The sequence below is a fragment of the Syngnathus leptorhynchus genome, chromosome 1, assembly GCF_054491065.1.
Source record: "Syngnathus leptorhynchus isolate UIUO chromosome 1, UIUO_Slep, whole genome shotgun sequence".
In the NCBI taxonomy this organism is placed as follows: domain Eukaryota; kingdom Metazoa; phylum Chordata; class Actinopteri; order Syngnathiformes; family Syngnathidae; genus Syngnathus; species Syngnathus leptorhynchus.
In genome coordinates this window covers 6,410,720-6,424,008 of record NC_141195.1, presented here as the reverse complement: position 1 = coordinate 6,424,008, position 13,289 = coordinate 6,410,720, and the positions used below count along the sequence as shown (strand labels likewise).

Here is a 13,289-nt window from a genome sequence, read left to right as displayed (position 1 = left end):
TGGTTCGTTTGTCATGGGCCATTCTGATCGTAAAACGCACGATGATCTTTCAACCGTCATCTTGAATGAATGGATCGGAACCGCCTGCGCATTGAGTTGCCTTGTGTACGTAATGTGCTGCATAAATAAAAACCGCCTCGCCTTGCCTGTTGCTCGTCACGTACAAGGACAGATCATTAAATTAAAAATAAATGGTAGCTTGAGTCTCATATTAAAATTGAAAATTTTCCTTTGGGAGTATTTTAAACTACAGTAAATCCTGCTTATACATCCATTAATCTGCAGTCTCCTACATCAATAAAGCGAGATTGAAAGAATGGGTGGTGGTGGGGGGTGAAACAACACCAAAAGCTTTATTTTTGCTTTCCCTGCGCCAGTGGTAGTCTAAACAAAAACAGCTTTAGATTTGACCTTCACTTACAGAACAGTGGTCCTTTCTCAGTTCTGACTGTCACCTGCAAATCAGAAAGGAAAGAAACCCTTCTTTCTTTTTCACATCCACTTTGTTTTATGAATATATACACACCTATTTTATGTAGTGTATGATTTCCTGTGTTTTATTTAGTTTCCTCTTTTATCTTTCACCCCATTTCTTGTTGTGAGATCTTTGCCCAGCGACACCCTTGGCAGGTCGGTCACTGAGTGAACAAAGCGTTATTTGCATATTATTGCGATACATTTCACTCTCCCTTTATCGGATGCAAATTTTTGTTTTAATAAATAGCGACCGCTGAAGAGATTCTGTTTCACTTTCTAATTTTGCTTTGCTTGAAATATTATCATAGAAAAAATTATAAAAAATGTGAAAGTTCACACAAAGGATTGGCCATCTGTTCAGATTCAAATGGACACAAAAGGGAAAAAGGGCTTCAAACTGACTCTTTAGAAACTGTGTGCACAAATAAAAATACATATCTGCTATTAATCTTCCTCTTGAGGGTATGCATTATGCAGTATTCCCACTAGAGGTGAAAGGTTGGATTCTTCACAAAATGTTTATTGCATTGCTTCATATTAAACCAAACCACACAAATATTTAAAATGTAGTAACATCTCATTTTCACCCTTGGCGGTTTCTTAAGGACCTCAATAGCAACAGAAATAGGATGCAGGATGAAGAAAAGCTAATGATTTTTTTTTTTCTCAGTCACAAACTACAAAATCCTTGTAGAGCACTATAAACTTATATTGAAGCAGTTATAAATATTATGCAAATGTTAAACATGATATTGGTCTATTAATTCCCTTATTTGCATATAGAAAAAGTAAGTGGGATATAATATTAGGAAGGGCTAAAGGCTCTCATTATTACTAACTAAGATGATATATATCATTTTTCAATGTACAATTTATCTGTATTTATTCAGAAAATGTAGTTCATGCATGGTCATCGTTCTTGCTCAGACACGCATATCTACACACACACACACACACACACACACACACACACACACACACACACACACACACACACACACACACACACACACACACACACACACACACACACACACACACACACACACACACACACACACACACACGCACTCACACACGCACACACAAAATGAAGAAAGCTAAAACTAATATGAGTGGCCACTAAGTAAAAGATAACGTCATTCCAAGCTTATACAGCGGCACTGATATCATTTGAAGATAGCTGGTGTTTTTTTTCATCAGTTACTTGCGATGAGGATTATTAGATAAGAACAGCATCTCTCAGAGCCATCTTAAGATTCGTTACGATACCCTTTCAAATTTTATCACTGTTCTCTATCAATAGTAATCACTGAAACCTTGAAGAAGACTGGTTGAAACTTTTGGCTTGTAAAAAAATGGTCAAGAAACAAGTATCCTTTTTCAATTGAACTATCTTCACATTTCATAGAATTAATTAGTCTACTGAAAAACAACAACACTGCTTGACAACAACACATATCTTGACATGTCTCGGTAATTATTTTATAAAAACTGATTCACAGAATGGGAAAGAAATTGTTGCAGTATGTTGTAAAATAATTTATTCCAAAAGATGTTTTCAAACAATTATGTGTTTTGTTCGACAAAGGACACACCTGCGCACTTGAAAAATTCAAGTGTGCAGCACTAACACTCGAAAACATTGGCTACATAATATTAAATTAGCGCACGCACTCTTTATACTGTGCTTGTTTGTTCAGAATTACAGAGGCAGGGAGAGCTTTTGGAGCAAATGACGGTTGTATGAACAGAAGAAGCAAGGTTGAGAGTCAAGTCAGTAAGAGCTGAAAGCTATTTTATTACTTACAAGGAGATGACAAATGCAATTAGCACCTCCCTAACTCAGCTAACAAATGGATATTTTAATAATGAAAGAAAGGAACGTGCAAAGTGACAACAGGGCATGAAAAGAAACTGTATCTCCGTACGGACTTCAGGTATATTTATTCGAAAGCAAAGCAACTGTCAGAAATTCATTTTTAACACTAACGATAAACCATTGGGGGAATGGATGGATGTTGACATGCTTTCCAAATGAAATTAAACTGTTTTTAAGAAAGGAACTCAAGGAATAAGAAATAACTTTTTCTTACGTCTGCGTTATTCGACTTAAAAGGACGCAATAGTTCTCCTTGTGAAATATTCCTTTCTTCTTTGCTAAGGTTTTGGTTTGGAGCCGCGTTATCGTAAAGGAGAATAAGGTCACGGCCGAAAGAATGATTGTCATTACCGTCGTCACACAGCAGACTTCCAGCAGGTCTCCTGAGAGATAAGAACAAGCTGTCTATCCTGAGTTCACTGTTGTAAGGGTCGCTGTTCTTGATATGGCACATCTCGGATTGTCTGACACTGGGTTATTTCTTTAACCAACAGCATTAATTTGCTTTGCATTTTCTACGATAAATCCTAACCTTTAAATTGAGTACTTATGATGATGCTCCTGGTTATTTTGTTCATGTTTTCACAGAATTCCCAGAATAATATCTTGCTTACTAGGGTATTAGGTTACCTTATTTATGTGAACATATAGAGTCAAGAGGGGGTCAAGTGTGATACATGAAGCGGCCCATGTTAGATTTAATAGAATATGGATTCCTTTGCATTGTGATTGATCTGAGCAGGGCTATGAATAGACCTTTGGAGAACTCAAAGTTGAAAAGAGGCCACATGGAACTTTTTTTTAAATTATTGTGGAACGAATTGAAAGGTGATGGATGGGGAGATCGTCAAATTGTGATTTGATTAAGGCTGCAAAATGGCAATCAAAACATTCTCAGAAGTACATCGCAGGCTATTGACTTTAAATGACATTTGCTCATCCTGCACTCCCCTCCCTCATCCCCCACACATACTCAAGAACATAATTGACAGCTATTAAAATGAATGAGATTTTTTTTGTTTTTTGCTTGAACTTCAAAAGAGGTTGCTCAACATTCCATGAATATTTTCCATGAAAAATTGTGGGGTGATGACAAGAAGATAAAAATATTTATATTTGACATAATATTGAAAACAAATACGCAGGAATAGATAATGTTACTATATAGCTCCAAACAGACTTTCACAAACAAGCAGATGCTAATTAAAAAATTAAGAGGGGGGGACAGAAGGCCACTTTGTGCATCAAGGCACCCATAGCTTCACTTCTCTGCATGTCCATAGCTCTGAGTTCATTAAAACTTGCTATTAGGAATTGGTTTTTAAAATACATTTCCATAAAATGGTATCCATAACTTTAAAGCTGACTTTCAATTTTAAAAGGAATTGTATTGTGAGTAGCATTTAAAATATTAGTAAATAGCTCAAAATTCGAAAAGCAGCTATTTCATTTCTGTTGCAAGACATGATTACAATCATAGCAGGCGCCATGCAGGGTTGGACAATTCTGCAATTTCAGTTGGGCATATTTTTTTTTTTTTGGCCGTGGCAGTCGTCTAATACCTGCCTAGCGGAATACCGAGCAATGAAATAATCAACAAGTAAGAATTCAGTAACAAAAACTAAAGGTCACCCGTAGAGCACCTTAATCAATGTGTTGTTGCTTATTAAATTTTTTTAAAAACAATTATGAAGCAGCTCAGTATTGTATAGTCCCCTCGGCTGGAACCTCGGACCAGCAGTTTTGGAATAACATTCATTTTCTGCACATAATAAATCAGGGGTCACCAATCTTTTTGAAACCAAGTGCTACTTCTTATGAACTGATTTCCGAGAAGTGCTACCACTTTGATACACACTCAAAATAACAAAGAAATAATAAAACTCACTGGTAATTGGTTCTTATTTTTTTGCCATTGCTCTTGTTTTCGGAAAAGCACCACAAGTAATAAGATCAGCTCACTGAGCTATTTTTAGGACAGCCCCTAAAGCACCGTGGCACCTCTGTACTAAATGCTCTATGTTGAGTATTTGGAAATTTGGAATCATACTAATATTAATACCCATACCAGACTGAAATATTTGATCTCATGTGAGATGTTCGTCCTTCCATTTTACTGCATAATGACAAGCATTGGTCATTTGAAGCTGTCATCCATCTGAGTTTCCACTGATAATATATATTAAAAATAGACAATGAATGTTGTTGTTTATTCACATTCAATTGGGGTTTGTATTCGCGAATCTTCTCACAGCGTTCCCATGAATATTCAGGGTAGGAGCAGATGCAGCCCAACTGCATGCTGCAAGACACTAATGGGAAGCCTACTTTCCTATGTGCCTGTTCATTTTGAAGTGGTAATGGGCTTAAGGTGCGTGTAATTTCATGCTGATAGCGGATGTGGAAGACTGCCGTACCTGAGTGCCTGGGATAAGGAAGCGGGACTCGCTTCTTGCCCAGTGCTACTGCTCACCAGCCGTGTTATCTTGTGTTTGATAAAGAAGCAGGTGTGATGCAGAAGTTGGATACTTAGAATCGCTGTATAAGGGATGTCATTTAAAAAAAAAAAAAAAAAAAAAAAAAAAAAAAAAAACGAGACGCGAGATGAACTCTTCAAACTTGACTTCATTACCACCTGTTTGGTTGGAGAAACTTCAGATGAGCTTTTCTTCCTTTCCTTTTCTAATAAAGGGATGCAAATGGAAGAATATGCAATGGAACTTTCTAAGCAAACAAATGCACTGGCTCTCTATTAAGTCAAACTGAAAAGCAAAAATCCTGCAATAAGATTTGAGTTTGTTTATGTAGGAGGCTGGAAGGATGGATGACAGCCTCTGCGTCCTCTAAAGTCTCTTGTAGGCCACAGCTAAGTTCACCTTCATCTATCAGCTGCATCACCATGACCACTATAACTCATCACCTACACAACAAGATACGGAGTGTAAATGTGGAGGTGGAAAGCAAGGCCGAGAGGGATAAAAAAAAATAATAATTAAAGATAAAGAAAATTGAGGATAGAATCACTGGCGCCCTTGCTTTGGATACAATAAATGATGATTTTAATAAATAGATGTGCAGATTAACTCTCCACATGAAGATGAATAGTGTGAGCGCACACTTATATTTAAAGCTTACATTAGAGCCGACTCAATTGCATTACCCGAGGACACGTTGTCCGTCTTTATTGCGGCGGTCCTTGTCAATTTAAGTCGCTGATAAATTGATTATGCCTCAAGGCCACCTGCTGGGCACCGTCTGGCAACGATCAGACTCAATAGTAAATCAATAGCACATAAACCAGTCATCATTGCCCATAGTGACCTTATCAAGGTATATAGATGTATAGATCACAGCTCAAATCTGCTCAACCAAAAAAAGGTTAATACAAGTTGATTTTTCCTCTTGGGGAAACCTGGATAAATGTCAACATTTGACCATCAAAACCTGGCCTGTTTCATAATTATCGTAAGAAACAGAGGGGAATTGACCGGCTTGGAAAAGAGTTCGAGAGTCTTTGTCTATGTCCTCTCTCATTTTCTCGTTTTTTTTTTTAGAGGTAGCTGGCAGATCATCACTGTGTGTTGACATGTATGTGTGGATCTCTCTGTCTAAACAGGTGCTGCAGATCTCCTGAGAGGTGTTCCACATTCAGTCACCTTGAGCCAAGGCTGTGTCTTAATACAAAGTGCAGAGCGTAGGAAAGACCTGACACATAAAAAGGGCGGGGTGGTGGGGTTGTCCGCAGAGCACACGACAAAGTAAGTCGCAAGGAACAACCAATGATGATAAAACTCACACAGTTATTCGTGTGATATCAATCTGTCTTGTTGATGAATAATTTTGAATGGACACTGAACAGACATACGGACTGTTGTCGTTCCCTCCAATTTCCACCCTCACATCGTGCGACCAATGCGCAAATGCGGTCACTGGAGCAGAAAGCTGAATCGAGAAATCAAGCAGCGGGGAATGTGTAACAAAAATAACCTTAGTTACACATTTGGTGTCATTTATGTACAGTGTAAATCCTACTTTAATTAAGAGGAGCAAAACATTAGCGGCAAATGAGCTGTGATAATTCCACCTGCTTCCATCATCCTGCTTCCCAGTAGCTCTGCTTTTGCTTTGGGAGGAGGGGAGGCAGTGCCATGCAGTGTGGGGATTAGGAGTGTGACACCAATCCAAAACTAAAGACTAAAAACAAATTAGTTAATGGCGCACAAACAAAGAGGGAACCACATGCAGCTGCTACTTGGAAAGAGTTGCTTCATGCAGCGTGTTGAGAATTTAACAGGGAAGAACTCGGTATGTTGGAACTGGACTTTTTCCAAGCAGCTTGACTGTCATGGTACGTGCATTGAGGTTCTCTCAAAAAAACTGAGTCCACAACTGGGTCTCAGAGGCTGTTAAGATGAAGGATTACGTGATAGCATTGGCTCTCTCATGGTGAGAGGTGCCTGTGAAGATGCAGAAATACAAAGTCTGCCGAGTAGAGATATGAGTGTGGAGATAAGAAGCGCAGAGGAGATTGGCCCTTTATCATGTTTCAGAAGAGTGAAAGATGAGAGCCCGCGTTTCTGGGATGAGACCTACGGTATCTATGCCGTCTGACACACCTGTCAAGTGACGTCTCTTAGCTGCTTCGGCAAACTCGTCCAAGTGCTTAAGTATCTCTCGAGTGTTCTTTGTCATCTTCACAAGGAAAGTTAAAGCACCACTTTGTCATTGTCGTCACACGGTCTGAAAATGGAGTCGTAAACATGGCTGATTTTTTTTTTTAATTCTCAACAATCATAATCATATTCTCATCATCATCAATATGGTTATTTTATTATTTATATCATTTTTATTTTGCCAACCATCCATGATCATAATCATCGGGGTGCAGACATTTTTTGGGTCAACTTCACAAATGTCGACCAGCCCTTTAATAAATGCAGAATTTTCCCCATTGAGCTCTCGGAAATAGAACACAACCTGTTCTTTGTTATGTCATTCCTTCTTCCGGTAGAAATGACATTTCATCTAAAACGAACCCTGTTGGAGAAACTAAAAGCTGGAAAGAAGATCAAATACAAAGTATTTGCTTGTTGGTCCGTGTAGATATTTATTTCGGTTGTCCTGCCTGTGTCCTTGAAAGTTTATTAGATAACATTAGATGTGTACATTATTATTATATTTTTTTCAAGAGAATTCAGTTGTGCAACGGCCAGCCCCCTCTCGTTTCGTTGCACAAAAGATCATTTGGCAAATAAGTGTACAGCTGCAGCTTTTGTAAAATATGCTCTATAAAAAAAAAAAGGTTTATTGCATTGTATGGTATTGTACTTTTATACGTAATTTCATAACGCACAATTTGCAAACTCATAAATGACATTAGCACATGCTCCCTCCAGAATTCCTCTCTTAACCTTTGAATAGGTGACCTTGTCTGATGGGGAATTAATTAGCCTACTTCCTTTTGATGCATGGACACTTTTCTGTGTTATTGTTCGTAAACTAAAAAGTAGCAGTTAACACCATTAAAGTATTTCATCTGCAGTTCGAATAAAATGCCCAAAAAGCATTTTAACCAATGACTTAATCAAAACTATCTCCGCTAAGAACATATTTAAAGCATTTTGTTCTGCAGGCTAAACTGGGCAAATCAAAACTCTTCAAATTTCTCTTCATGTGCCCTCTGCCCCCTGAAATCGCTGTCTCAGATAAGTAATATATTCTGTGAAAAGGGTACATCTCCTAAAACAGGGCAATCACATTAAAAGCTAATGGGATACATAAAATCAAGAGCTCATGGGTGATGATTAATCAACTGATGAAAAGTACATGGCTTAAATCAGGTTAGATCAAATTAATCCCCAGTCAGCCACTGTTCTACTCCTCCGGGCAATTTAGTGCGAAAATACAATTATGGACTATACGTTACACCTGACTGGTTCATCTCAACTCCAGTTTCTCTGGGGTACCACATCATGCCTGTACACCCGATACTGCATACCCCTTCACTCAGGAGTGTGATGATAGGGGCAAATTATGTCCCACCTCCTCTGGGATGTTACTTTTGCATGTAAGATTGTCAAGTTAAGTGAAGTAAGTTTTAGTTATATTGTTCCAATCCAACACAGAACGGTACAGTTCCGGGACTGCACTCCTGACTTAAAACAGAAAGCCAACCACTGGCAGAGCCAGGAAAAGATATCTCAGAACAACGACAAAATATTTCAAACCCCCAAATTTTTCAAAAAAGGAAGATTCATTTTATGTTCCCATGAGAAGGGGTTGAAATGTGAAATAAAATGCTCATACAAAAATTGGAAAATACCTAAAAGACAACTGGGTGGGTTTGGGGGGGGGGGGTCCCAAGCAGTGCCCCAAGCAGCCCCCCTGTAGCTCCGCCACTGAAGCCAACTGAATTCCGCACGGCATTTTCATCCCTTGCCACATTAAAAAAAATAGTAAAAGTATTCAGAAAAATCTGCCACATTAAAAAAAAATAGTAAAAGTATTCAGAAAAATCTGAACATGCTGTTCCTTTTGAAAAAACGGCTCAATTATTGTGGAAAACAATTCATTGAAAAGATTATAATCATTATCATTTTAAGCATATTTTAATAGCACCCTCGTCACTTTTGCAAAGGTGTCACTCAGAGACTCACAATTACCTGCCAATGTGAAATCCATTTCTGTTTCTGCAACTCATCATGAAAACAGGACTCTATATCCGGTCAGCCTTGCGAGGTCGAGAAACGTCCTCATTCTTGTAACATAAAACAATACTGCATCATTAATAGATTATAAGGCGACTTTACGTATTGCCTCAGTCGGCATGCATCTTTCCATTATGCTGTCAGCCACACCCAACGTTTTCTCCTCAATCATCTGAACTTGAAAGAATAATGGTCACGAAAATAGATACAAGCGGAGAGCCTTGGATTAGCATCCTATTTTGAAATAGGCACTCTGACAATTGAAATAAATATAAAAAATAGCTATGAAGAGAAAGTTTGTGTCCAATAAAGGAAGGACACCTGTAAAAAGCATTTTATCTCCTCGTCTATTACGCCAAAGCAAGCGCTCATTTTCTTTCAGTTTGCTATCATTTGGGAAAACATCTCGATATTAAATGATCGAAATGAAACTTCAAGAAGGGCTTGAATGCATTTAGATTTCTCTAAAGCCAACATCGGTTTATGACTGAGTGTTTTTTCATGTGGTCACTCACTTTCTACTCCGAGCTCTAAATATTGAGGATTTGTGGTTATTGATGTTTTTCAGCCTCATCCCGCTGACAAATGCAAAACAGCTTTCTTGTGTTAATGGCAAATAGATGATGTAAACAGACACTTCATGGGCGTCAAAGGGAGCAAACTAATAGCACGCCATTTGAAAATGCTGAGAGGAATCGGGGGAGAAATTATTGGATGACGCAATCTGATGATAGAGAATTTCTACACTATAATCTTGCGCTTTGATCTTGATTCTGGCAAATCAATATGGACAGGACCAAAATGGTCCTTTCATGATGGAACATCTGAGCAGTCTCCTTGGTTTCTGCAAAGCAATATTGACACCATCCATTAGTCGTCTCGCTTTTGAGGAAGTGATTGCCCTTGAATGGAATTTGTTCCTACTTGATAATTAGCATTAACATTAGCCAATTTTTCAATGGTTCCTACTTGATGATTAGAAGTGTTATTTAAATGACATTTTGAATGTTTTTGCTCTCTCACTAACATTTATGGTCTTTAAAAAAACAACATATTAGTTGGTTTGGAGGGGCTATTACCTGTTGTCTGACGTAATAATGTTTTTAGTAATATTAAATACTCGGACTTTAAATGATTAAATATTTAAATCAATTATTCTCAGGGAACTAGAATCATTCATTTCCCCTGTGAATTATTCCAGAGAAAAAAAAAATGTTCACAGTGCTGCCATGGTGACACAATCTCCCCTTAGATCAAATTGTACTTTGAACGTTTTTTTTCTCTCTTTTTTTTTTTTTTACCCCTTCTGGAGATGAGAGTGACATTTTAAAAATAATCGTCTGATGCTGAGTGAGATTGAAATCTGTGTGCCATCTCTTCATTTCATCTTCTGTGGCCATTAAACCTCAATAACTTAATTTATTAACTTTAATTTAATAGCAAAATTCTTACAGGTTATATTTTAAGATTAGAAAGTAAGGGAATGACTCATTGTCTATTCAGAATAAATGTGAAAGTAATGCATATTTGGTAATATATTGACTCAATTTTCATCCAGTCAGCAACAAGAATTAAAAAAACCTTACGCATCATGTCCCACATTTTTTAACCATTTGCATAAAGTGCCACTTTAAATTATTCACATCTGTTGTCTTGGGTTTTCTGAGTCATCATAATTCAGGCGTCTGCATTTTGTATCTGCCATTTGGAGACACATTATCCTGACATTTCAAGATGTCAGTGATGTAATTGTAGGAATTGAGGTTGGTTAAAAAAAATGAATAGACCAATCAGTCTCCACTGAGAGAGGTGGAAGCTACATTAGGGCATGACTTATTTGGGATGAAAGTGAAACAATACACCAAACTTGCAAAAACCCATCTCCCCCCAAAAAAGGTAAATGGAAAACTGATCATTTCCTCATTAAAGCAAGAACAAAGGACAGCACTCCAGCTTTTCTGGATGGAAGCTTTTTGCTCACTCCAGCAAGAGACATTCACTGCTCGTTAAGATAACACCATGCAGTTTATTCTTCTCCTTTTTTTCTTTTTTTTTATCTGACTGGCTGCTAAAGATTGAGAGAGGAAGTAAAGTCACATTTATTTGTCTTGACCTTAATCACGAAAGAATCTCAAAGAGCTTCACAGAACCTTCAGTTGACAAAATTTAGCGACGTCCTCGTGTCAGGTTAAATGATCAACACTTAACAGTTCAATTTAACACATACATACAATAACAGACAGACAATGGCAAAATAACTGCAACATTTGTTCAGAAAAAAAAAAAACCCACTATGTGTCAACAATAGCAGAACGGAGAGGAGCTCTTCTGCCTCCCTGCGCATCATCACCATTTGTCATGAACACTTGTGTAATTACAAGACCCTCCTTTTGCCTTTCAGCAAATACTAATGTATAATTTCATTAGAAAGCATTAAGCACTGTAGCTGGCCCTTCCTTCCGGTACATGTGCATATTAGACCCGGTCCCTTGTGTGCATATAATGAAGTACCCGGAAGTGCGTGATGCATTTAAATTGTACAGCATATTGCACACATACGTAGTGATGTGTCAGCAATAAAAGGATCCATTACAATCTGTATTCTTATCACTATTTATCTTAAGAAAGTCAAACATAAAGACTACCAAGGATATCATTATAGTTTTGTCTCACACGTGTATTGTTACACACCAGGGAAAAGCCTACAAAATAATCCAGGATGCGCTCTTCGGGTGAGTCATTGAAATTGCATGGCTCAGTGGGAGTCACTTCCCAACCCAGAGGTTTGGGGTTCGATCACGAGATGTCGAGCATGTCAAAATATTTTTAGAATTGAATTGAATCGTATCGAAGGAAATAGAAGTGGGTGGCTGGTTGGACGGATGGATGGATGGATGGGATGGATGCACAGACGGACGCAGGCACGGACGCACGCACTCACGGATGGACGGAGAACCAGACGTACAGATGATGGATGATGAATTTAAGACTATGTTTAAAAATTGGATGTAAAGCATCCTAATTCTAGAGTCTGGATCAAAACCCTTTCTTTATTCCTTTCCTACTTCCGCCATCGTTATCCAAGGAGTCATTTTGCTGAATAACTATTTCCGCATTAACATATTCTATTGTACACTTCCCTACTTTGTTATGCAGGAGCCAAGCATTGGTATTAAATATTAAACTCAAGAGCCAAGGAGAGAAGATATGTCACCTCTCTAATTGTTCGTATGGGGGAAATAAATTCACATGAGCACATTCTATGCCTCTCCTATCTAGATAGTATATATATATATATATATATATATATATATATATATATATATATATATATATATATATATATATATATATATATATATATATATATATATATATATATATATATATATATATAAAAGCAGAGGATAAAGAGCAGATAGAGGAAGTGTGAGTGCCAGCATATTAGGTTTTCATAATCTGATTTGTTTACCGACTTGCCAACACAAAGGCTGATGAAGCACATGATGATGTGCAGGGCGATGCTTCAGAAAACATTTTATCCAATTTTGCTTGTTTTCAAGTCGTGACGTTTAGCACAGTTACTGGTATTATTTTGCTGGGTTGGCACGTCCTGTTTCTGGTCCACTGCACTTGGCTTAATAGGGCTCTCAGTCAGCATATCAAAGAGCTTTTTTTTCATGTGAATATGATGTTATGATTTGAATCCTCTGTGACTGATGTGCATTTCAAGTCAAGTCAAGTCAAGTTTATTTGTATAGCCCTAAATCACAAGCAGTCTCAAAGGGCTTCACATAGACAATCAATTGACAATAATTCTCAAAGCATCCCCTGATCTTAGGCTCCCAAAAGGGCAAGGAAAAACTCAAAAAACCCCTACAAGGGGAAAAATGAGAAACCTTGAGAAGGGACCACAGATGGAAGGATCCCCCTTTCAGGATCACCAGGCTGCAATGGATGCAAAGAGGGCACATAAAATACATCATATGGAAACCAAAAAGTGGATGCCCAGGCCAAAGCCAAGAGCTGTCGGAGGTGCCTTCGATTGTCCTGGCAGTGTCCTCCAGGAGGGTATTCCACTGCAGTTCCCTCATGGTGAATTGGTCCACGAGAATCTAGATAGCCATCGTCAGCATGGGTGTCACCTAACCACCTCCCCAGCCGGGGAGGGGTGGGGGAGTCAAGTCAAGTCAAGTCAAGTCAAGTCAAGTCAAGTCATTTGA

General features: G+C 38.1%; 1 protein-coding gene across 1 annotated transcript in view; it reads right to left on the bottom strand.

Moving 5' to 3' along the window:
* The window catches only part of LOC147061602 (cadherin-4-like), a 98,092-nt gene extending 95,279 nt beyond the window's left edge, over positions 1-2,813 (bottom strand). The window contains exon 1 of the mRNA XM_085919594.1: positions 2,711-2,813. Coding sequence (XP_085775720.1) covers positions 2,711-2,813 — 103 coding nt within the window. The remainder of the gene's footprint in view (positions 1-2,710) is intronic.
* Positions 2,814-13,289: the final 10,476 nt, after the last annotated feature.